Raw genomic sequence first — 25,647 nt, 5'->3', positions numbered from 1 at the left:
CCCAGGCAGCATGATTCTGTATAAACCATTTCCACATTATTGTGGCACTCTTCTGAGCACTGCCATCCCCATTAGGGTATTTCTCCAACATCATCGTAGATGTTGTGGGTATTTCAGGTTTTGAGATCACTTTATGCCCTGGCCGGTGTGTCTTGGTTGAGCGTCATCCCGTGCACCAAAAGGTCACCAGTTCTATATCCAGTTGGAGCACAAGTAAGTTTACAGTTGTGAGTATGTGAAACACAGAGTTTATTCTTGTATTATTATATATTAATTATTGTATTATTTTCCATATAAACAACTGTAAACCTACTTTTGCCCCTCCCTGTATATTAAATTTTGTTATTTTCTCTTGCTGATCTGTCTCTTATTTCTTTGATTATTAAACCAATCAAAAGAACCTTGAGGATAGAGAAGTTTCTTCCTCCTCCCAAACAACATTCAAGTATATGATATATTATAATTAGCTATGTTTACCATGCTGTGAATTAGAGCTCCAAAACTTATTTATCTACTAATTGCAAATTTCTGCCATTTAATAGCATCTCCGCACCCTCCACCCAATATGCTGTCATTTAAATTGACATTCCTCCTGCCTGGCAGGGTGTGGCTCAGCGGTTGTGCATCGACCTAGGATCCAGGCGATCGGGGTTTGATTCCTGGTCAGGTCACATGCCCGGGTTGCAGGCTCAGTCAATGACTTTCTCATCATTGATGTTTCTAACTGTCTCTTTTCCTCTCTCTGAAATCAATAAAGATATATTTAAAATAAATAAATAAATAAATAAATAAATAAATAAATAAATAGACATTCTCCTAAAAGTAATGCTTTGTTCCCCTCTGGCTGCTTTCAAATTATTTTCATTGTCTTTAGTTTTTAAACATTTAATTATGATATATCTTGTCATGAATTTCTTTGGGTATACCCTGTTGAGATTCCCTCAGTTTCTTGGATCTATAGGCTTGTGTATTTTGCCAAATGTGGGACATTTCAATAATTATTTATTCTATCAAACAAAAAATTTAACTTTCACAGTTTCAAGCCTTTTTAAAAAGGAGTTTATTAAGCCCTTGCTAGCAAAAATCAAAACCAAAACCAACCAAACAAAAAAGAACCGGTCTTGGGCATGGAGTCTAAACCAACAGCAAGCAGCATGGTAGGTAGAAAAGATGAACATGGCCTTCATCCCAGAGTTTTGCAAGAGTTTTCATACATCAAGTAGGGGGGAAAGATGTAAGCCATTCTGAAAGGATTTACATTAGCTACACATAAAGGGAATGGGGGAAGGTGAAGTGGGACAGTTCTGGGATAGAAGCAGCAGAGTCCGCTGCAAAGTCCTTTTGTTAAGCTCCTGGGTAAACAAGAAAAAAAAAAACCCACAAAAAAGCGGAGGCTCCCGGGGTTCCATGACCCTGACTCTTCTGTCTTCTTAAATAATCTCGGAAATAGCCACGGAGTTTAAGCAGTCTTTTGTTGGTTTTGCACTGCATTTGTTAACTATTAACCCCTTTTGTCTCTTCCTTCCACCCTTTGGCCTGCTGTAATTTTTTAGGACATCAGAATTTTGTCCTTGGAAAGCGAGGGGCGCACCGCCCCAGCGGCGGTTGGGCCTGCGCCTGGGGCCTGCGCCTGGGATGTCGGTGTTGCAGTGGCAGGATCAGCTGCCTGGCCTCAACGCGGCCACCATCTTGCTGGTGGGCACGGAGGATGCTCTTCTGCAGCAGCTGGCTGATTTGATGCTCAAGGAGGACTGCTCCTCCAAGCTGAAGGTCCACTTGGCACATTCCCTCCCTCTGCCCTCCAGTGTGAATCGCTCCCAAATTGACCTCATTGTGTTCGTGGTCAACCTGCACAGCAAATACAGCCTGCAGGACGTGGAGGAGTCCCTGTACCATGTGGATGCGACCTCCTTCTTGGGGAAGGTGGGCTTCCTCGCCAAGGGCGCCGGGCAGGAGAGTCACTGCAGCATCCACCGGAACACCGTGCTGAAGCTGGCCCAAGCCTACCGGAGCCCCCTGCTCTTCTGTGACCTGGAGGTAGAAGGCTTTGGGGTCACCATGGCACAGCGCCTGGTCCGCATGCTGCAGGTCTGTGCCGGCCGCGTGCCCTGCGTCTTGGCCCTGAACCTGCTGCCCCTGATGAGGAGCTCCGAGAACCTCTTCCTGGAGGACCTGTGAGGGCCGCTGGCTGAAGACCTGGTCGAGGCTTGCCAGGCCCTGGGTCAGCGGTCACTTCCCCGGAGGAGTGCTGAGCGGGAAGCCCCGCTGGTGGGAGCAGCCCACCTGCCACTCCCACACTCACTCCAGCAGAGCCTTGTCTCTACCCATCAGACACGGTCCATTTCCCCTCAAGACCTCATTTTGTGAGGACCCACCAAGACAGAGGCAGGCCCCCAAGCCCCGGGGCAGGACAAAAGGCATACAGGAGTGACTCAGTGAACTGCAGAGGGTGGAGGCAGTTCCAGGAATTAACTTAAATCGGTGGGTTTGACAAATACCAGGTGCACTCAAGCTTCAGGCGCCTGTGGTTGAGGAACATCCTGAGCCCACCCTTCCTAAAGAATTTACAACCCTTGCAAGGACAAGGATTGCTTGCTCACTGTAGCCCTATATAAGCCTGTTGTAAATTTGGATCGGGGTTCGAGTGAGAATTCCACTGTGTTGGATACAACCAAACCCCAGCTAGCTGGAATAAAAGTCCCTTTTGCTGTTACATTATCAGCTATGGAGTGATTGTCTTTCCACCACATAGGGGATCTGATTCTCGGACATAACAATTTGAACAAAGGGTCTGTGGCTAAAAACAGTTAGAAACTAACATGTCTCACCCACCACTTTGATTTTGCAGATGAACTGACTCAGAACATTTAAGAGGAGGGGAGGGGAGGGGAGGGGAGGGGAGGGGAGGGGAGGGGAGGGGAGGGGAGGGGAGGGGAGGGGAGGGGAGGGGAGGGGAGGGGAGGGGAGGGGAGGGGAGGGGACCTGGCCTCTGTGAGCCCACTCTGACTCCACATCTGGGCCTTGCTATTCTTAGAGAACCTGCTTGTTGCTTCTTGGAGCCTCAGTTTCCCGGGGTGAAATGATCTCGTTTTCCCTTGTTGCGCTGTGGGTACTGAATGAAATGACAGCGAAGGGCCTGAGCTGGTATTACTTCCTGTGCTTGCTCGTGGGCTGATATTTCTTAATAAACTGTGTCAATGCCTAGCACAGTGCCAGGTAGGCACTCAATGGGGGGGAAAAAATTTTGTCCTTGTCAACTCACTCTAATTTGTCCTTGTCAACTCACTCTTTGGCCTCATTGTCTCTTATCCTTCTGGACTTCCATGCTATGAATGCTGTTTTTTTTGTTGTCTCTCAGGTCTATGAATCTTTGTTCAATATTTTCAGTTAATTTTCTCTCTCTTGTTCAGTTTGGGTGAATTTTACTGATTTGTCTTTATATTCTTTTTTAATTTATTGATTTTAGAGAGAGAGAGGGAGGGAAATATGTGTTGTTGTCCCACATATTTGTGCACTTGTTGGTTGATTCTTGTACGTGCCCTGACCTGGGATCGAACCCGTAGCCTTGGTGTATCAGGACGATGCTCCAACCAACTGAGCTACCCAGCCAGAGTGATCTGTCTTTAATTTACTCATTCTATCAGTTGCCATCTCCACTCTACTATTGAGCCCATACAGTGAAATTTTTTTATTTCTTTTATTGTATTTTTCAGTTCTATAATTTCCATTTGTGTGGTTTTTTTTTTTTTTTAAATAACTCCTATTTTGTTGATGAGATTTTTCTCCTTTTTCATTTGTTCCAAGACGATTTGTAGAATTTGTAATTGATTGTTGGAACATTTTTATGATGGCTGCTTTAAAATCCTTGTCAGAGCCTGGCTGTTCGTGGCTCAGAGGTTGAGCACTCACCTAGGATCCAGGAGATCACAGTTCGATTCTGATCAGGGCACATACCCAGGTTATGGGCTCCATCCCCAGTTGGGTACCTGCAGGAGGCAGCCGATCAATGACAACTCTTTCATCATTCATGTTTCAATTCTCTTTCTCCTTTCCTCTCTCTGAAATCAATAAAGATATATTTAAAAAATAATAATAAAATCCTTATCAGATTGTGGACAAAAGGGGGCCACATGCTATAACTGACAAGCTCAAGGAAGGCCTGCATGATGGCCTTGCAAACTCAGAGACCTAAAGTAACCACAAAGGATGGTCTGAAATTAAAACTTTTTAACTAAAAAGCAGTTTATGGTGGGTAGTTATGCCATAGGCTGATATCCTCCCTGACAAAAAGGTCAATCTTTGCCTTAACTGAGCCTGTCTATTGTCTTTTCACATCTATAATAACATAGTGTCAGAATGTCAAAGTAATTTTCCTTTTTCCAGACCCCTCAAAGCACAGGCAGGGCTCTTCGAAGACCACAAACCCTCTCATTGTTATTGAGTTAATTGCTGACTGTTAACTATACTGCACCCACCTAAGTAAAAGAAGTGTGTGTCTATCATTTTACTTTTTATCCAATCCCAGAGGTCTCCCCCACTCCCTTTGCTTTCTCCCACCTCCTTAATCTATCACCAGTGGATTTCATGTAATCCACTACATCTCCTCTTTTGATTGTAATTGATTGTAATGCATAAAACAAGGTGTAAAACTGCCATTCTGCAGAGCATTATCTCAATCCATTGAGATTCTGTTTCCCGGCAATTGTCGTCAGTTTGGCTCAAAGAAACTCATAAAAAAATTCTTCACATGTTTGAATGTTTCTTGCGTTAACAAGATGATTTGAACATCTGAGTCATCTCAGTGTTGGCGTCAGTTCATTGTCTTTTCTCATTCAGGTTGTGAATTTTTCTTGGTTCTTGGAATAATGGATAATTTTCTATTGTATCCTAGGCATTTGTGTATGATGTTAGGAGACTCTGGGTCCTATTAAAATCTTTTATTTCAGCAGCTAGTCACCCTGTTTAGGTTTAACCTGCAGGTTTTGGTCTAGTTTTTGTGTTGTAGTTCCAAAAACAGTTTAATTTTCAGAGCCTTTGTGGTGTTATTTTCATGTTTGGTCTAAATGGTGCCTCTGGGGCTCCCACTAGTCTTTGCTGGTGTTGCCTGAGGGTTTAGGACCGATTTCTACAATACAAGCCTTCGGTGTTTCTTGGTGGTAGAAGGATTTGATGGGCTCCCCTGTCCAGTGCCTTCTGGTTGCCCAGTTGTCTCTACTCAGGGAAGGGGAATCTTAGACCTGCAAGATCAAAGTAGGCAAGCTGGGCCAGGATGGTTCCGCCTGCCTGCCCCAGTGCCTCTGGGAGGGAAGGGCTTTTCCAAATCTGGCCATCTTCTTGGGTCTTTCCTGTCAGTTTCACCCACCAGCCTCACACCTCCAGTTGGGAGAAGGGAGTTTTAGGTCTTTGGGATAAAGGGGCCAAAGTTTTGCCACCCTGAAGCTGCCTTTTTGGGATAATGATTTTAAGCTGTTTATTAAGAATCAAGACTTGAACCTTTGACTTTTCCCCCCTTTCCTGCTCAAGAGATTGAGACAAAGAAACCTGCTTTAGGAAGGGAGCCTTGACTTAATTACCTTAAGAATCTTCACAGTAGCATTAGTTTGGAAGACTCCAAGTCTGTTAGCTAGATGCCCCCTGTATCCCATTGTTTCTGAGTTGCCTAGAAAGAATTTTAATGCCCTGTATGTTCAGTTCTTCCTCAAATCGCCCATTCTTACTTCTGAAATCTAAGACTCCATCTCCCCCTTTTCTCCTTTGTCCAAAAATGTAGTATATACCCAATGTTGTCTTTGGAATTTTCGTACTTATGTGAATTCCCCAAGCGCTTGTATTATTTTTCTCCTGTTAATATGTCTCTGTTAATTATTGGCCCAGCTAGAAGAATTCAGAAGGTGGGAGAAAAAGTATTTTTTTTTAGCCCCCCACAGGGACCTTTAAGGTAAAAGAAGTTTTCCAGGTCTGGCCTCTTGCTGTGACTGCATCCTTCCTGCAGATTCCCCCTGCCTGGCCCGGGGCTACTGATGGGGGAGAGGAGTCTCAGGCCCAGTGAAGAGAGCATTTCTTATGGCTGCTTATTGAGAGTGAACTCCCAATCCACCCGCTTGTGGAATGAGGCTTGCCTTATGTTGTCAGAGGGACTTCCTTTTGATCCAGGGAGGAAGGGAGCCTACTTGAGTTGTCTTGTGTTGCTAGGTTGGGCATCAGGAAATGCTGGGCCTGAATTGCCTTCTTCTGTTAGGTGGGGGGACATAAGATGCCCTGCTGTTGTGCTGTTCCTACAGTCCTGGGATCCTAAATGAGCTCACCTTCTTCTTATTACCTTTCATAGTTTTCCTTTGTTTCTTGTTTTATTTCCAGGGTTGATAGTTGTGCTTAGCAGGAAGGAACCGAGAGAAATGGGTCTGTGCTATCTTGTTTGGACTGGAAACCTACTATAAGAGAGGAGAATTTTCCATCCCAAAATATGTCTTTTTGGCATAAGCATTATTTTAGGCTGGTTGTTTTTAAGAAAAAGCATACACCGCAGGAGCTCAGATAAACAAGTAAGGAGACATTTGTAAGGAGATATTTACATTTGTAAGGGAAATCTCCATTTGTAAGGGTGTCTCCCTAGCTGTACCCGGAAGAGTGGGGGGTGACTCAATCTTTAGAAACCCCTATCAATGGAGAAGGCAAGGACTAAAATCTGCATAACAACTTTACCCTTGTTTCCTGCACTTTTCCTGATAGCCTCTCATAACTGACATCCTCACCCCTAACATCTTTTGTTTTCAACTGAAGATCATATTTAAAGTAATGGTTTCAACCATTTCAGAGAGTTACTGTTTTCCTGGGTCTCTTCCTTGTGTACTGGAGGTATGCATGTGACAAGGAGAAAATTCTGATGTCATAAATAAAATTGCGTCAGGGCGGAGGGTGGAAGAAGAGACTAAAAGGAATTAATCGGTTAACAACTGTGGACGAAAATTGGGCCACATGCTAAACCTGGCAAGCTCAGGGAAGGCCTGTGTGGTGGCCTTGCAAACTCAGAGACCTAAAGTAACCACAAAGGATGGTCTGAAATTAAAACTTTTTAACTAAAAAGCAGTTTATGGTGGGTAGTTATGCCATAGGCTGGTATCTTCCCTGACAAAGGTCAATCTTTTCCTTAACTGAGCCGGTCTACTGTCTTTTTGCATCTACAATAACATATTATTGGAATGTCAATGTAATTTTCCTTTTTCTGGACCCCTCAAAGCACAGGCACTGGTTGGCGAAGGCCACAAATCCCCTTATTGTTACTGAGTTAATTGGTGACTGTTAACTATCCTGCACCCACCTAAGTAAAAGAAGTATCTATCATTTTACTTTTTATCCAAGCCCAGAGGTTTCCCTGCTTTGTTTTCTCCAGCCTCCCTAATTTATCACCAATGAATTTCATGTAACATTCACATCTCCTCTTTTGATTGTAATGTATAAAACAAAGTGCAAAACTGCCGTTCTTCGGAGCATTATCTCAATCCGTTGAGGTTTTGGCTTCCCAGCAATTGTCGACAGTTTGGCTCAAATAAACTCACAAAAATTCTTCACAGGTTTGAATGATTTTTTGCATTAACACAACTGCAGTGCAAAAGCAACAAAAGACTGCTTAAACTCAGTGGCTATTTCCGAGATTATAAAAAAGAGAATAGCTAGGCTCCATGGAACCCCAGGAGCCTCCGCTTCTTGTTTACAAAAGCTTTATGGAATCTGCTGCTTCTATCCCAGAACTAGTCCCACTTCACCTTCCCCCATCCCCTTTGTGTGTAACTAATGTAAAGCCTTTCAGAATGGCTTACATCTTTCTCTCCCCTACTCAGTGTATGAAAACACTTGGAAAACTCTGGAACAACGGACATGTCTGTCTTTTCTATCTAGTCATGCTGCTGGTGGTTTAGACTCCATGCCTCTAGACTGGTCTTTTTTTTTTTTTTTTTTTGCTACTATGGATGAAAAGAGGCCACATGCTAAACCTGACAAGCTCGGGGGAGGCCTGGGTAGTGGCCTTGCAAACTCAGAGACCTAAAGTAACCACAAAGGATGGTCTGAAATTAAAACTTTTTAACTAAAAGCAGTTTATGGCAGGTAGTCATGTCATAGGCTAGAATCTTCCCAGACAAAAGTCAACCTTTACCTTAACTAAGCCTGTCGTCTTTTGCATCTATGACAACATACCTTTGGAATGTCAAGGTAACTTCCCTTTTTCCGGACCCCTCTGGGCTGGACAACCTCTCCAGACCAGAGACCATAAATACCCTCATTGTTATTGTTATCAAGTGTTAATTGTTGACTGTTAACTTTCTTGTACCCAACTAAGTAAAAGATGTATATGTCTATTATTTTACTTTTTATCCAAGCCCAGAGGATCCCCTCCTACCCTCCACACTTTGCTTTCTTCCACTTCCCTAATCTATCACCAATGGATTTCATGCACGCACTTAAGTCTTCTCTTTTGATTGTAAAGTATAAAATAAGGTGCAAAACTACCATTCTCTGGAGTCTTTTCTCAGTCCATTGAGATTTTGCTTCCTGGCAATTGTCGACAGTTTGGCTCAAATAAACTCACAAAAATTCTCTACAGGTTTGAATGTTTCTTACCTTGACACTAGCAATGTCCAAATAAACCCTTTCAAAATTTTTAAATAAAATTTGTGTTTAACACATTATTAAATTTTTGTTTTTCTCCTGTTAATCTGTCTTCTGTCAATTTAATTATTAGACCAGCCAAAGATCCTAGAGGGGAGAAGGAAAAGTTATCAGACCCTACACTATCAATGCCTCTCAGGTCTGACCTCAAACCCAAGCCTCTGTAAACTCTTCCAAGGCCAGGGCTACACTGGTCTGACCTTGCACTTAGGCTTCTGTCAACAATTCACCACCAGTGTCTATCTCTTAAATATCTTCAACTTTGGCCTCTATGAACTCTTTTTCCATCCATGCCCCTCTGATTTACAACTCAAAACCATGGCTCTTTCAACTCTATCCATCAATGACATGTTGTCTAGTACTGTGCCATCTGATATGACAGACATTAGCTGCATATGGCTACTGAGCACTTAAAATGAGGCTTGTGAGATTGAGAACTGAATTTTAAATTTTATTTATTTTAACTAACTAAAATTTTAAAAAGACAGGCAATTCAGTTATTGGAAAGCTTCTGAAGTATGTTTGGAATAACTTGTAAATATTATTGTTTTCAACTAAATTTTATGAACTCTAAATAAAAATCAAATAGTTCTGATGAATATTTAGCATTCCAGTTGGGATGCAAGTGTAAAATATATATCTGATTTTTTAGATTTATTACAACAAAAACAATGCTAAATATCTCATTGATAATTTTAAAAAATGGATTACATGTTGAAATGACAATGTTTTGGATATGGAGTTTAAATAAAATATATTATTACATTTTGTTTTCTTTTTTTTTATAAAACTTTATTGTAACATAACCACACTCATTACCTATAGCTGCTTTTTAATTAATTTTAATTTTTATATTTATTTATTTTTTAAATATGTCTTTATTGACTTCAGAGAGAGGAAGGGAGAGGGAGAGAGAGAAACATCAATGATGAAAGAGAGTCATTGATTGGCTGCTTCTTGCACATCTTCTACTGGGAATAGAGCCCCAAACTTGGTCATGTGCCCTGACCAGAATCGAAACTATGATCTCCTGGTTCATGGGTTGATGCTCAACCACTGAGCCACCCTGGCTCGGCTCTCCCTCTTTTTTTAAGTATGTCATCTGTCTGGAGCCTCTCATGCTGTTTCCTCCTCCTCTTCTACATGGGTTGGAAATTGAGGCTGCTGCCCTGCGTCAGTGACTTAAATTCTCCAGGCAAGAGTGAGAGACTTCATTCTTACTCATAAAATTTGGAACAGCAAGGTTATTGTTGCATAGCAACAGGGATTTTCGCATTTCAGCGGCCATGGAGACTAAAATCTGTCTCCCACACAGCCATTGGCCAGCAATACCGCCTGCCCAAAACAACCTCAGGCCTCATCTCAGCTTCCACTTTCAGCACAGGGCTGTGTCATCTATCTGGACCCTCTCAGCTAATGCCCTGCCCACTTCCTGCACTGGACAATGGGGACCTCTGCTGATTTACAGACCTGGCAGCCTCCTGTGACTGGAGAGGCTAGAGCCTTATTCTTACACTCAGCCATTTGCTAACTGTGCCTTCTGTCTACAGCCTCTCAGAAGTCGTTTTGGCTGTTTCATTTCCCATGGCAATGGGGGTTACTACCTAGTAACACTTTACCTTAGTCTGAAGAGGCTAAAGCCAACTTCTCCTGCGGTCATTGATTGATATTTGTCCTTAGCAACTCTGGCTAGACTTGCCTCTCTCACTCAGCACATAGCAACAGGGGCTTCTCCTTAGTAACAGACTGCTGGTTCATCCCATTGGCCACCGGAAACCAGTTCCCACCTCTCATACATAGCCATTGGCCAGCTGCACCATCTATCTACAACCCCTCAGACTTGGTCTAGACTAGAAAGGTCGTACTGCTGTGGTCTAGTAACTCTTTCACCACCACTGCACGTCTGGTTGGCTCTTGAATTTGATCATTTGTTATCTAATTCACCAACAATGGCTCTCTTGCCAAATTTAAAATACACACTCTTGTTAACATTTCCACCAACTCTGAACCCATTTGCAACCCTATCATTATTGCTCTAGTTTGACCTCTAATCTACAGCTCTGATAACTTTTCCTGTCAATGCTTATCTGGTATGTTTTAGCATGCAGCCTTCAACCAACTATTCTTCCATCAACGCCCCTCTGATGTGGAGCTTGAACCCATGCCTGTTAATTTTTCTACCATCTAGGTATATTGGACTGATCTCCAACTCAACCTCTGTGGAACCTTCTAACATTAATGACCTTGATAAAATCTATTTGATAAGACCACCAGGATCACATTCATAGTCTGACAGAAATGGGTTTATTAACTTGCTGTAGCAAGGGAGACCACACATCACAGGAACTGTGGGGGATCTCATCTAGGATAGCCAACTTTTCATAGTTTCCCCCAGGCTTTCCTAATTTTAGTAGTGAATGTCCTTTGCCCCAGTAAACCCCTTAGTCCTGAGCAAACAGGGCTGGTTAGTCACCCAAATCTCACCAAACAAAGGAAAAATGCAATTGCTATAGGGTTTGTGAGAAGCAATGAGTTTAGCTAAAATTTAAATGAAATTGTTGTTGCTTTTTTTTTTTAAATATATCTTTATTGATTTCAGAGAGGAAAAGAGAGGGAAAGAAAGAGATAGAAACATCAATGATGAGAAAGTCACCGATTGGCTGCCTCCTGCACGCCCCGACTTGGGATCCAGCCCACAACCCTGGCATGTGCCCTGACCAGGAATCAAAGCTGGATCACCTGGATCCTAGGTCGACGCTCAACCGCTGAGCCACGCCTGGCTGGGCTGTTGTTACTTTTTAAATTAATTACTATTACTATTATTTTTAAATCCTCACTCAACGATATTTTATGTGAGAGAGACACATTGATTGGTTGCCTCCTGAACATGGTTCCGACTGGGGTCAGGGATCGAGCCTGCAACTGAGGCAGGCGGAAATTGAACGCGGGACCCTTCAATCCGAGGGCCAACGCTCTAACCACTGAGTCAAACCGGCTAGAGCGCACTGTTGTTTTTTAAAATATGTTTTTATTGATTTTAGAGATAGAGGGAGAGAAACATATATTGGCTGCCTCCTGCACGCCCCCTACTGGGTATTGAGCCAATAACTCCGGCATGTGCCCTGAATGGGAATTGAATAGGCAAACTTTTGGTGAATGGGAAGAGGTTCAACCAACTGAGCCAGGGGCTGAAGCAGTGTTCTGATTAACCCAAAGCAAAGCAGGTTGGTATGTAAAAGAGTCGATGTCACCTCTGGACTCTGAAGTAGATCCAGGGATCTTTTTTTAAAAACATTAAAGCAGAAATAGATGTGACATGTTTGCTCCAGATGCTCCATATTTGAAGCTCTGAACCTCATTTGGAAATGGAGGCTGCTTCTCTGTGTGGCTTGGATTCTCCAAGCAAGAGGGGATGTTTATTCTTACTGATATAATTTCTAATAGCAAAGTTTCTGATAGTCTATGACTTTAGAGAACAAGGTTTAGAACTGAGACTAGGGTGAGGCAAGTGAGGCACTCACCACAAAAGGAAAAATTTAGCCCTAGCCAGTTTGGCTCAGTGGTTAGAGTGTTGTCCAGTGGACTGAAGGGTCCCGGGTTTGATTCCAGCCAAGAGCATGTACCTCGGTTGCAGGCTCAATCCCTGGCCAGTGAGGGAGGCAACCAGTTGATGTGTCTCTCTCACATGGATGCGTCTCTCTCGCTCCCCCCTTTCCACTCTCTCTGAAAAGCAATGGAAAACATATCCTAGGGTGAGGATTAAAAAAAAAATAAATAAATAAAAGACAGAATTTAAGGGGGCACCAAAAAGCTCAGTAATCAAGACAAATAACGTTCTAGTGCAATATTTTCAAAAGTCAAAATTAATGCAAAAATCCATGATGAACAAAATACCAAAACTTTAAATGCCTGTATTAGTTATCTATTGCTGCATAACGAATTACTCTTAGACATAGAAGCTTAAAACAACAACATTATATCACAGTGTCTGTGGGATCCAGAACTTGGGAGTGGTTTGGCTGAGTGGTTCTGTCTCAGGATCTCTTCTAATGTTGCAGTTAAGTTATCAACTGGGGTTGCAGTCAGCTGAGGCTGGAGGTTTCACTTCTAAGGCCGTACATTTGTATGGCTATATGCTAGAGGTCTCAGTTCCTCACTGGCTACTAGCAGGAGTGCTTGGTACATGGGCTTTTCCAAAGGCTGCCTGAGTGCCATTGTGACATAGCAGCTGGCTTCTCCCAGAGTGTGTGATATGAGGGAAGGAGGGACGGGGAGGAGAGAGAGAGAGGAGAGAGAGAGAAACAATGAACACATAAAATGGCAGCCAAAGTCTTTTTGAATCTAATCTCTGAAGTGACAAACCATTACTTCTTACCTTGAAACCTGGGCCTCCATTAACTATTCCATGTCTATATCCTAGGAAAATATTAACATTTCCATCATTAATTTCCCTGGTTTGATCTAAAAATGTCAGTTAACGATTTTACCAGAAATCACCATCTTGTTTTATAGGCCATAAGCCCAGACCTATAAACAGACTTCTACCACAAATGAACATCTACCTTCAATGGTCTTCAGGTCCAGTTCTTGAACTTGGGCTTCTGTTACTTTACAAATATCATTGTCCCTCTGGTTTGAACTTGAAACCAGGCATCTATAAGAAAGGTCTGTTTTGGAGGTACAATCAAAAGGACATTGATGGTTGAAAAGTTAACCAGGGGCTAATAGTTGAGACAGACATTGATAATGGAAAATTAACATATCTAAACTCTCAATCTATAAAGGGCACATATGGTGGAAGGGTTAGCAGCAGTTTGGATTCAGGATCAAAATACAAGGACATTGATAATGGAATCATTAATAGAGGACATGAATCCAGATCAGAAGAAAGCAACATAGGTGTCGGTAGAGTTAAAAAAAAAAAAAAAAAAAAAGTCCAGGTTTGAGATCAGCCAAGGAGGAATTGATGATGGGAATTAAGAGAGTCCAGGATTTGAGATGTTGACCAGAAGTCATGACAGTAAGTTTTGGTAATTTCTATGGAAGCGTGTGTGGCACAGCAATGTCCTCCTGATTGTTGAGTTGAGGCCCAGAGAGATCTGAATGTCCATAGGGTACCCAGCAATCCACGCCCAAGTTTAGCCAGGGCCTGTTGGGTCTGGGGAAAGAGCCCTTTCTATCTCTTGTCAGAGATTTCCTGCAGGAGGATATACTTGGACTAGGTTTTGAAGAATGGGTAATTCAGAGGTGAAGAACACCCAGAATTCTTTTTTTTCCTCAAGACTCTGTAGCATCTCCTGAATTTTCATTTAAGAGAGGCTAAACAACTGCTACCTGGTTGACAGCAGAAGTCAGGGGCAGATTTTTGGAGATGCATTTTCATTGAAAACATGCTTATAATGTTTTTCTAAATATTTTTTTATTGACAATTTTCTGAAAAACATTAGTTGTCCATATCAAAGGCTAATATTACAATTATTATTCCTAGCTACTATTTTAGTGGAGTAATGGAGGAAATGGAGATTGAGGGATATTCAAGTCTCTTCCATACTAATTCCCCTGCACATCAAGAGGAGAGTGTAGCCCTGGCCAGTGTGGCTCAGTTGGTTGAGCTTCATCCCATGCACCCAGGGGTCACTAGTTCCACTCCGGGTCAGGGCACATGCCTGGATTACAAGCTTGATTCCCAGTAGGGGGCGTGCAGGAGGCAGCCAAGCAATGACTCTTCATCGAGGTTTCTCTCTCCCTTCCTCTCTCTCTAAAAACAATAAAAACATCTAAAAAATATATAGGAGACTGTACCTCCCTGACTCTGCACCCCTCTTCTCCAGTAGTATCGCCCAGGAGGGGACCTGCATTAGTCTGACGTTTTCCCCCTTCCCGGTGGTATCTCCTAGGCAAGGATTGTACCACCCTGATTCCTTCCCTCTCTGGCCCAGTAGTATTGGCCAGGAGGGGGACTGTACCATTCTAACTTCTTTCTACTAGTGACATCTCCCAGGAAGAAACTGTAATCATGACTTTTCCCCCTCCCTCAGTGGTATTTCCTTTGAACATCTGGAAACATCTCCACTCTCCCCCAGGGACGGGAGACTGCCACCTCTGCTTCTGTAAACTTTGCACAGACCTTTACAGCCCAGTTCCAAAGACTATATGCTCAAGGACACTCACACTCAGAAGTTTACTACCCATGAACAACGTCCCCCGTCCCCACCTTCTGTGGAACAGCCCACTGTACGGAATAGACGCTAAGATGGCGTCCCTTAAAGACGGAACCCTGGGCGCAGCCATGTTCCTCGCCCGACAACATCACTCATGGACAAAGTCTGGGCGGATCCATAACTGCACCTGGTTCAGAGTGAGTAGACCACGGCCTCACAGCCCTTATGATCATGTGCGAAACCAACAGCCCCAGAAGGGGCAGTGGCAGGGGTGATGACAGAAAACGATAGTGGCCCGCATAGGACGTTTAAGTCTTGGTGGCGCGCTGCACTAAATCGAGTGCTCCAGGGTTTGTGGCTTGACCGTCACTGAGGTGATGGCTTTGTTGGCATTTGGGAATGATACACTGTCAGTTAGTGGGGACAATTGACGAGGAATTAAAAAATATAGTAAATGGGAGTCTATGCAGGTCAGGGACCAGGGATGGGGGTTTCTGGGGTTGTTAGTTTTTAGACTCCTTGCTGTGTCTTGTTGTCAAGCCTTAATAATTAATAAATAGTGTGTCTGTTTAGATTGGTCCTTCATCAGTCTTCCCAGAGGTTTGCTTAATTTTGTTAGTCTTTCCAGAGAACCAGTTTTTGGCCTTGTTGATCCTCTCTACTATACCTTTGTTTTCTATTTCCTTAATTTCTGCTCTAACCTGTACTAGTTTCTCTTTACCTAACTTCTTAAATTAGATGTTAATTCATTAATGTTCAGCCTTTTTGTGTGTGAAAAAACATTTAAGAACATGAATTTCCCTTTAAGAGTCTCTTTAGCTAAAATTTCATATGCACTATCTTATTATTGAGCTTTGTGTTTAATTTTTCTTCTTTAATTTATTCTTTGCATTGTAATTCAAAGCATTATAATATAATGACATTTCTATTAAGCCTTCTTATCCAGGGATATGGTATGTCTGCGTGACTTATATTTGTAAATTTTTTAAAACTTTTTTAATCATATAGGTCCAGTTGCTTAAAAAGTTTATTTTATATATTTCTTGCTATCATTACTAATAGGGTTTCCCCATTTTCATTTTATCATTGTTATAGAGGAAAGACCATCTGCTCTTATAATTTTAGCTTGTATCCAGCCCCTTATGAAATTACCCAATGAATTCTAATAGACTTTAGTTGGTTTCTATGTATAAAATTATACCTTTGGCAAAGAAAGCTGCATTTTCATTTCTTTGCAATATTTATTCTGATTGTTTCATCTTCTATTGTGTGAGCCAAAGCCAGAAAAACAATTTTGAATCTTATCAGACATCCTTATCTTTTTGCTAATTTTAATGACAATAGCTTCATCATTTTACTTTTTAGCATAATATTCCATGACTATGTTTTCAAATGAGTTTTGTGATATTTAAGTAATTTACTTCTTCCCTAATTATAGTTTGAGTTTTTATTAGTAATGACTGCTGATTTGTGTCAAATGCTTTTTTGGTGTAAGTTAATAGTACCATGTTTTCCCCACCCCCAATTTGTTGATTTTTTTTTTTATATCTTTATTGATTTCAGAGACAGGAAGGGAGAGGGAGAGAGAGTTGAAACATCAACGATGAGAGAGTTGTCATTGATGGGCTGCCTCCAGCACGTCTCCGACTGGGGATCAAGCCCGCAACCTGGGCATGTGCCCTGACCAGGAATTGAACCGTGATCTCCTGGATCCTAGGTCGATGCTCAAACGCTGAGCCACGCCAGCTGGGCTGTTTGAATCTTCTTTATATCTTATATGTTTATTCCTGAGACCTGCTTGTTGAAACATTTTTGTAATGACTGATTCAAAATCTTTGTTGGATAATTATCTGTTACCTCATTCTTGGTACTTTTTTTTCCCATTCAGTTTGAGATTTTTCTGGTTCTTGATATGACTGATTCTCAGTTGAAACCTAGACTTTTTTTGGTATTATGTTATCAGAATCTGATTCTTATTTAAACCTATTTTAGCTAGTTTCCTCTTGGGAAGATAGAGCACCATTTCATTACTTCCAGGTTGGGGAGGGAGTCCAGGTTTCCCAGTTAGCTTCCTTGGACACTCTAGTAGGGAGCTCCTCATTACTTCTGGGCAGGGATGGAATTCTAGCTTTCCACTATGTCTCCCCTGATTCTTCCGTGGGTGGGAGGAGTAGTGGTGCCTAAGTACTGCTTCCCATTACTCCACTGACACCATGTGAGGGTGGGGGCTTTCTGCTTCTTGGCAGTGGTGAGAGTCCTGACTTCAGTAGGCCTCCTCTGACACTACTACAGCAGGATGGAGGATGGATGAATCATTACTACTGATTTGGGGTGAAAGTCCAGGCTCCCCATGGTTTCTCCACTGCCAGCACTGAGCAAGGAGCCTCATTACTGAACAGAATGGATGAGCCTTAGCTTCACCACTTGGTCTTTTCTGATATCACGCCAGAGTTGTAGAGGATGTAGCAAGCGCCTTATTATAGCCAGACAAGAGTGGAAGTGTATGCTCCTCATTTGGTTTTTGCTGATGGGATGGAGTTGAGACCCACAGCTTTTTCCATGATGCTTGGCTGGAGTAAGGTAGTTATTATTTAAAAGTTTTCTGTTTTGCTAGGTTGTTCATTTTCTTGTCCTTTGACTAGAGAAAGGAGGCTTTCTTAGAGCTGTTTTTGTCTGTGTCCACTGGCATTTTTGGATTTCCACTTTCTCCAGCACCTAGTCTGGGATATCTGAAGTAAAAAGCTAACTCAAGGGATTCATTGCTATGTTGTTTCTCAGCTCCTGAGGTCTGTTGCTTGTCTGCTTTCTCTCCAACTGGCAGAGGAGGAGGAGGAGGAGGAGGAGTATTCTTGTTGTTGTTGTTCTCCTCCTCCTCCTCCTCCTCCTTCTCCTTCTTCTTCTTCTTCTTCTTCTTCTTCTTCTTCTTCTTCTTCTTCTTCTTCTTCTTCTTCTTCTTCTTCTTCTTCTTCTTCTCCTTCTTCTCCTTCTTCTCCTTCTTCTCCTTCTTCTCCTTCTTCTCCTTCTTCTCCTTCTTCTTCTTCTTCTTCTTCTTCTTCTTCTTCTTCTTCTTCTTCTTCTTCTTCTTCTTCTCCTCCTCCTCCTCCTCCTCCTCCTCCTCCTCCTCCTCCTTCTTCTTCTTCTTCTTCTTCTTCTTCTTCCTTCTTCTTCCTCTTCCTCTTCTTCTTCTTCTTCTTCTTCTTCTTCTTCTTCTTCTTCTTCCTCTTCTCCTCCTCCTCCTCCTCCTCCTCCTCCTCCTCCTCCTCCTCCTCCTCCTCCTCCTTCTTCTTCTTCTTCTTCTTCTTCTTCTTCTTCTAATATACTATCAGTTTTAGCTGTACTTAGCAGGAAGAACAGGGAAAAGTACATTTACTTGGCCCTGGATGGGGAGCTCAGTTGGTTAGAGTGTCATCCCAATACGCACGCCAAGGTTGCGGGTTTGATCCCTGGTCAGGGCACATATAAGAGTCAGTCAATGAATGCATCAATATGTGGAACAACAAATCAGTATTTCTCTCTCTCTCCCTCCCTCTCTCTCTCTAACAATTTTTAAAAAGTACATTTACTCAATTTTTCTTGAAGTAGAGGTCAGCTTACTTTTTCTTAAGAGAAAAAGAATACAGAGCTCATTTTCAGTCCAGATTAAAATTACAGAACTTTTTACTTTTTTGATATTAAACTTAGGTATATTTTTTTGGTTAATAACATTGACATAATATTTTCTTGGTTTATCCTATAATTTACAAAGTAATAGAACGATAAAGTAAAACTAATAAGAATGATTGCCTTCTTTTAGGAAAAGAAACATTGGGAGTGTTACATAAATATTTCCCCATGTCCAGAAATAATTTTCTATGTGATTGTAATGGTTATGTAGCATTCCATAATTTGCAATGGCAGTAGGTTTTCATTATAATTGTCAATTTGATGGTGAAATTCTTCGATTTATTTTTTTATGCACATCCATGGTTATCTGCTAAAGATATTTTTCTAGAAATTGAATTTTTGTGTTACAGAAGAGGGGTCACTAAAGTGTAAGGAATTCGGGGGATGACAATGAAAAGTCTTCCTTTTCACGCTGTGCATGGTAATACTATTTGGAGGCTGATGATTCTGACCATGCACAGCAACTTTCCCCTTATCATCAATGCTCTACCCCTCCCCAACTCTTCCCAGATCTTCCAAAGATGAGTTAGAAATGTCCACATTCCCTGTTAATTTTTAAAATGTTTTTATTGATTTTATTTTATTTTTTTAAAATATATGTTTTTTTATTTCAGAGAAAAGGAGAGGGAGAGAGATAGAAACATCAATGATGAGAGAGAATCATTGATCTGCTGCCTCCTGCACGCCCCTTGCTAAGGATCGAACCTGCAACCATGGCATGTACCCTGACTGGGAATCAAACCGTGATCTCCTGGATCCTAGGTCGATGCTCAACCGCTGAGCCACTCCGGCTGGGCTGTTTTTATTGATTTTAGAGAGGGAAAGGAAGGCGATTGGTTGGGCTGTTTTTATTGATTTTAGAGAGAGGGAGAGAGAAAGAAAAACATTGATGAGAGAGAAATATCGATTAGCTGTCTCTTGCACGCTCTCCTGCTGGGGCTCAAGCCTGCAACCTGGGCATGTGCTCCGACAGGGAATCGAAGCAGTGACCTCTCTGTGCACCTACTAGGGCTAGTTTTTTGTTTGTTTTTTTAAAATTTACTTGTTGCCTTTGTTTTCCTGTGGTTTTAAGAAGCTTCTATGTGTAAATAGATAAATGTTAGGATAAAAGGAAGTAAAAAGAAGAAAATATCAACACAAGTTTTAGAAGATAGGCATGCTGGTCAACAAACCTAACAGCTAGAAACTTTGAAGTCTGGATTTATCGCAGTCAGACACATGAATTACAATGCCCCCACAGAAAAATCAATAATTCCTCTATAGTAAAGATTTCTTGATACTTGAGGGTCAACAAATCTTTTGGTAGATTTTAATATGGATAATGGAAACAATATCTTGAATTACAACCTTGTCATAAATGCTATTATAGGTCTGTGGCTATTTTTCTTTTTGAAAAGATTTTTCATTCAATGTTTAAGTAAGATTAAATACTACAAGATTTTGCTTGCTGTTGATGAGTGATAAGAAAAAGGAGAAATATAAATATCATCTGATTGGTTAATTAAAATGCATTTGACCCAGAGTTAAATTACTGTGATATACCAGTTACTTTGTGTGGGCTTAAGAGTTTTAGAGCAAAATACCTCTAAACAAAACTTACCATCTGAGAGCTGAGTACATGGATAATGGGTACATGAAATACTGCATAAGAAAGCTGATGGAGGAAAGTTGTGTCAGACTTTAGATTCTTTAGGCTTCTAACAGTTGGTTGCCATATGCAGGGATTTTGCAGCCATTTAGTTGTTTTATCTCTTGACTTTTCTGAGTTAGACAGTTTTAACCTATACCCACTAAGCAAGATTAAAGAAACACTTTACAATATAGATAAGTTAGGAAACCTAAAGCAGTCATACCTCCCCATTAGAGTTTTAGTTGAATTAAATCATAAGAGAAACAATGATTACTGCACATATTGTACTAGTCTCATTACATCTTTTGAGTAGAGTTTGCATTCCAAGAGTTTTCATCTTCACCATCATCTTGAGTCCTTAATCTACCTTCCCTTCCTTTTGAAGTCTTCCTCATGCTTTTCCACCACTTTTCTGGCTGGTTCTCTTTATTTCTAAGTTGCTAGATGGTGCACAACGTGAGTGTTCTGATGATATCAAAGAAGTCTGTGCAGGAGGAGCATTATGAAATAAGAAATTGCTAAGCAATATCCAGATGACAAGGCACATATATAGTACTGTTCTCAACATGTCCATATGGTTCCACTGGAAGAGTGTACCATGGATGTAGTTTGTCTTCCTGCTTGTGCAGCAGGCTGCCATGCTTTTTCTCCAGCATGTACAGGGAACTGGTTTGTAAAGGAAGAACCATCAGGAAGGTTTCTCTTGCATAAATTCCCTCTTAAATTCTATTTCTTCCTGTTTTCAGTAAAACAGCAGCTTTGGCACTTTCTACTTTTGCCTTTGTCTTTGGAAACAAGTAGCACTCTCTGCCTGGTACAGTGCAATCTGCTGTTTTATATGTCCTTAAACTGCCTTGTCTTCTGCCTTTTCTGTTTCTTTTCTCTCCTTACATTCTGTCAACATTTCTTGCTTTTTTTAAATATCCAACATTTCTTTTCCAATTTTCCTCCTCAGTTTCCTTCTTAATCTCTTTGTTCTTTTACTTTTCTTTCTTCAAGTGTTTTAGTTAATTTTTTCACTCTGACAGTGAGGTTCTGGGTATGTCTCTTATTTAAACATTGATTAGGCTTCTGAGAAGGAGTAACATGTCCTGAACTTTCTCTTCCTGTTTCAGTATATGACTTTGTAGAAGTGTTATAGGGTTCAAATGAGGGATAAAAACAAGCTAAACTTTCTGACTGGTTCCCATTTGCAGCTGATGTTTCAACTTCTAGTGAGTGTATCTTTTGGTATTGATTTTAACAGCAACAGAACTTTTTGAGGATGCTTCTGTCACTTTGTCATCTTCCCAACCTGCAGCCATCTGTGTAGACTGCTCATCATCACCTGCCATGAACACCATGAAGACCATGTTGTGTAGATTGCTCATCATCACCTGCCATGAACACCATGAAGACCATGTTGTGTAGCTTGCTCATCATCACCTGCCATGAACACCATGAAGACCATGCTGTGATGGCGACCTGAGTGGTGCTCAGGAACCACAGCATCACTCCCCTCTCCTCTGCTGTCTGTTATAAGGACACTTGTCATTGGATTTAGGGTCCACTCAGGTAATTCAGGATATCTCCATTCAAGACCCTTAACTACATATGCAAAGATCCTTTCCCCAAATAAGGTAACATTCACAGAGTCCGGGTGTTAGCATATGGGCATATTTTTTAGGGGGCCAACATTCAACCCTTTACAGCCCATCCTCTGGTCTCCAAATTCATGTTTGTCCCATGTACAAAATAAATTCACCACATCTCAACATCCCCCAAACCTATTATAGCATCGACTCTAAGTCCAAAATTTCATCTAAGTATCAGCAGCTCAAAAAGCCCTAGATCTTATTATTTAAACCATCTAAGTCAGGTATGGATGGATTTAGACTGGGTATAATCTATCCTGGGGCAAACTTTCTTTCCTTCTGTGAATCTGTGAAACTAGGAAACAAGTTATCTGTTTCCAGGATACAACGGTGGATCAGGCATAAGATAGACATTCCCATTCCAAAGGGAGAAACTGGAAGGAATCAAGGGGTCACTGGTCTCAAGCAAGTTTGAAATTCAGCGTGGCAATTCCATTAGCTTTCAAGGTGTCTGTGGGTGGAACACCAGTGTAGTGACCACTGTAATGAGAGAGTTTCTTGAGACCAAAAAATGATACAGGCAGCTCCATAGATTATAACATAATGTGTTGTAAGTTTCTTACAGGAATAGGATTGGAGTGGACAGGCAACTGAGCAATCTGTGCAGATATTCGTTGCTATTGCTGTTACACTACATTTTTTATAGTATAGCTTAGGTATTAATGATTGACAAGACAAAGGGACGAAGAATGTAGTATGTATCAGGAACCATACCTCTTGGTGGTCTTGTGACAGATGATTGTTTAGAATTGATGCTAACACTAGTTTGATATTTACCTCGGTTGTCGTACCATTCTGGCCATTACCGACAAGAATCTTTACAGCTACACTGTGTAGGTTTAAGAAACATAGGTCATCATTAACTATAAGGCTTTGGTATGCTGGTTAAGAACAGTGAGGTTGGTCAGAGTTCATAGCATGAAAAACTTGAATAGAAAAGAAATCAGGAACACAAAGATGGAGTTAGTTTTGTTTACAGCTATATCTGTACACAGGGTCTGAAAATAACTCTTTGTGGCTTAATGCTCTGCCTCTGGGCCTGTCATGGCTCCATCTTTTGGACCTGTGGCAACACTTTCAACCCCTCTACTGCCTAGTGCCCCTTTGGCCTCTACCTCTGGGCCTGCATCGCTACCCTCTGAATCTACCCTTGAAGTCATTCTTCTTTTGTTTTGCAAGGTAGCATGTGTTTACAGCTAGGTAGCTCCATAAGACGGTTTCCTACCTGTAAAATTTTAGAATCCTGACAGCCTTCTCTTATTTTGTCCTGTATCTGTCCCTTTCAGTTCAAGCTTGCAGTGTTTCTGCACATATAACATTCTCAAAAGCCTTGTGGCTCTCCAGTATAGGTCCCCATTAGGCAAGAGATCTTTACTGGATAATCCCATCTCTATTCTAGATGGTTCAGTGGGTCCATGAGTCACATACCTAATCTCTTCAGAAAAAGATGATCTATCGACACTCTTGGCTTTCTCTCCATAGCACTAGCTCCTAACAGTGAATTTTCTAATTTTAGCATTCTTTACAATATGGGTAGGCCAAGAATATCCCAAATCATCAAGTGTTGGTTCCTTTTTCCTTAATAGTTCCTTAAGTAATATATTTCTTTTATCTCACCTTTTACTATAAACAGCAAGACAAAACCAGGCTACACTTTGAATACTTTGCTTGAAAATCTCTCAGCTAAATGTCCAAGTTCATTCCTTATAAGCTCTATTTTCCACACAGCCGTAGAACACAATTCTGTCCAGTGTTCTGCCACTATATAACAAGGATAGTCTTTCCTCCAGTTTCCAATAACATGTTCCTTATTTTCATCTGAAATCTCACCTTAGAAGCACCTTTAACGTTCATATTTCTATTAACATTCTGTTCATTATGATACACATATTCTCGAAGATGATAGAAGCTGTCTACTGTCTTTCTTACTTCCTTTTGAGCCCTCTGCAGCAGTGCTTTTAATGTCCATATTTCTTCCAATAGTCTCTTCAAGGCAATCTAGGCTTTTTCTGTCACAGCCTGAAAATTCTTCCATATGCTATACATTATCCCAAGCTAAAATCACTTCCACATTTTTAGGTATTTATTACAGTAGTACCTGATATCTCAATGAAATCTGTGTTAGTTTCCAGGTCTGCCATAACTAATGACCAAAATCTTGGCTTTAAACAACAAAAATTTATGTTCTTATAGTTCTGGAGGCCAGAAGTCTGAAATCAAGGTATTGGCAGGGCCATGGTCCTTCTGAAGGCTCTAGGGGAGAATCCTTCCTTGCCTCTTCTAGCCTCTAGTGGTTCAGAGTGTTCTTTGGTTTGTGACTGCATCACTACTTGTGGTTTCAGGCATCTACTGGGGGTCTTGGAACATGCATGTGGATAAAGGGTGGGGAAGTACTGTATATATAGCCCATTGGTAACAGCTAAATAAACTGCTTATCTTCATAGTATTTGTTTCCATATTTGTCTCCTTCCATCAATGTACCAACAGGATTTGCCCTGAAGAACATTTGTATATAGGGCGGATGCTGCTGTGGCCACTGACCTTCTGCAGTTCGTGCTTCAGGACCTGCAGGAACTCCATCTTGTCCCGCAAGTCTAATTGAGTCTTCAGAAGGCCATTCCATCATTCTATCAAGCCAGCTGCTTCAGGATGGTGGGGAACATGGTAAGATAAGTGAATTCCTTGAGCTTGGACTCATCGTTGCACTTTGCACTTCATTTACTGCGAAGTGAGTTTCTTGATCAGAAGCAATGTTGTGCGGAATACTATGATGGTGGATAAGGCATCCTGTAAGGCCACAGATGGCATTTTTGGCAGAAGCATTGAGTGCAGGGAAGGCAAGTCCATATACAGAGTAACTGTCTATTCCAGTAAGAACAATGTGCCACCCCTTCCATGGTGGAAGCTGTCCAATAGAATCAACCTGGCTGATCACCCTGGGGAATGGTGCCATATCAGGGACTCAGTGTTGTTCTTTGCTGCTGGCAAGTTAGGCACGCTGCTGTAACCAGGTCAGCCTTGGTGACTGGAATTCCATGTTGTTAAATCCATACATAACTTCCATCCCTGTCACCATAGTCATTTTGGTCATGAGCCTACTGGGCTCCCATCCTTGTTAGTATAAGTTCCAAACACTTCGAGAATCAGGTTTGATTGTGAATCGTAAGGGTCCAAAGACATCAAGAGAGCTATTGCTGTTTGCAGTTCAGACATAGCTTACTTTCTTTCAGGGCCTTATTCAAATACGGCCTTCTTTTAGGTAGTTTTATGGAGAGGAGCTAGCAATATTCACAGATGTGGAATATGCATCTTACAAAAATTAAAGGCACCTGATCAGGTACTGTTTCTTGCTTAGTACCAGTGGTAGGCAAGAACAACAGTTTATTTTTTGTTGTCTGTGGAGTGTCATGGAGGCTCCTTCCCAGGGTATTCCTAAGAATTTCTCTTCTCCACTCCTTGGGCCCTTAGATTTTTATTGGATTTATCAGCTGCCTTCTGTTGAGCATGTATGTCACTATTGCATTTACATCAGTCTAGCTTGAGCTTCAGTATCTGATATCATCAATGAAGTCTATTATTATATTTTGGACCTGCATCAAGTCCAAATCTCTTCTAACCAAATTATGACAGTTGAATTATGACAGCTGGTGAATTAAAATAATACTTTGCCCGGCCGGGTGTGGCTCAGCGGTTGTGCGTTGACCTAGGATCCAGGCGATCAGGGTTCAATTCCCGGTCAGGGCACATGCCCGGGTTGCAGGCTGGATCCCCAATCGGGGGCGTGCAGGAATCAGCCGATCAATGACTCTCTCATCATTGATGTTTCTATCTCTCTTTCCCTCTCCCTTCCTCTCTCTGAAATCAATAAAGATATATTTTTAAAAAATAATATAAA

At 41.6% G+C, this 25,647-nt stretch overlaps 1 protein-coding gene and 1 pseudogene across 4 annotated transcripts in view; both read left to right on the top strand.

The window, feature by feature from the left end:
* The first annotated feature begins 1,635 nt into the window (after positions 1 to 1,635).
* Positions 1,636 to 2,178, top strand: LOC308551584 (centromere protein M pseudogene; annotated as a pseudogene). The gene has a single exon. The product of its transcript is annotated as a centromere protein M pseudogene (transcript).
* Positions 2,179 to 14,940: 12,762 nt separating this feature from the next.
* The window catches only part of ZNF157 (zinc finger protein 157), a 29,320-nt gene continuing 18,613 nt past the window's right edge, over positions 14,941 to 25,647 (top strand). For 2 of the 3 annotated variants that reach the window (XM_081126205.1, XM_081126207.1), the window contains exons 1-3: positions 14,941 to 15,022; positions 21,365 to 21,672; positions 24,240 to 24,416. In XM_081126205.1, the coding sequence (XP_080982331.1) occupies positions 24,402 to 24,416 (15 nt within the window). In that variant the 5' untranslated portion in view covers positions 14,941 to 15,022; positions 21,365 to 21,672; positions 24,240 to 24,401. Of the gene's footprint in view, positions 15,023 to 15,127; positions 15,200 to 21,364; positions 21,673 to 24,239; positions 24,417 to 25,647 lie in introns of those variants that run through there. The other variant, XM_081126206.1, reaches the window with a different exon arrangement.

Source organism: Miniopterus schreibersii, assembly GCF_964146895.1.
Source record: "Miniopterus schreibersii genome assembly, chromosome: X".
Classification (NCBI taxonomy): Eukaryota; Metazoa; Chordata; class Mammalia; order Chiroptera; family Miniopteridae; genus Miniopterus; species Miniopterus schreibersii.
The sequence above is the reverse complement of the archived record's forward strand: the minus strand, read 5'-3'. Positions and strand labels throughout refer to the sequence as shown.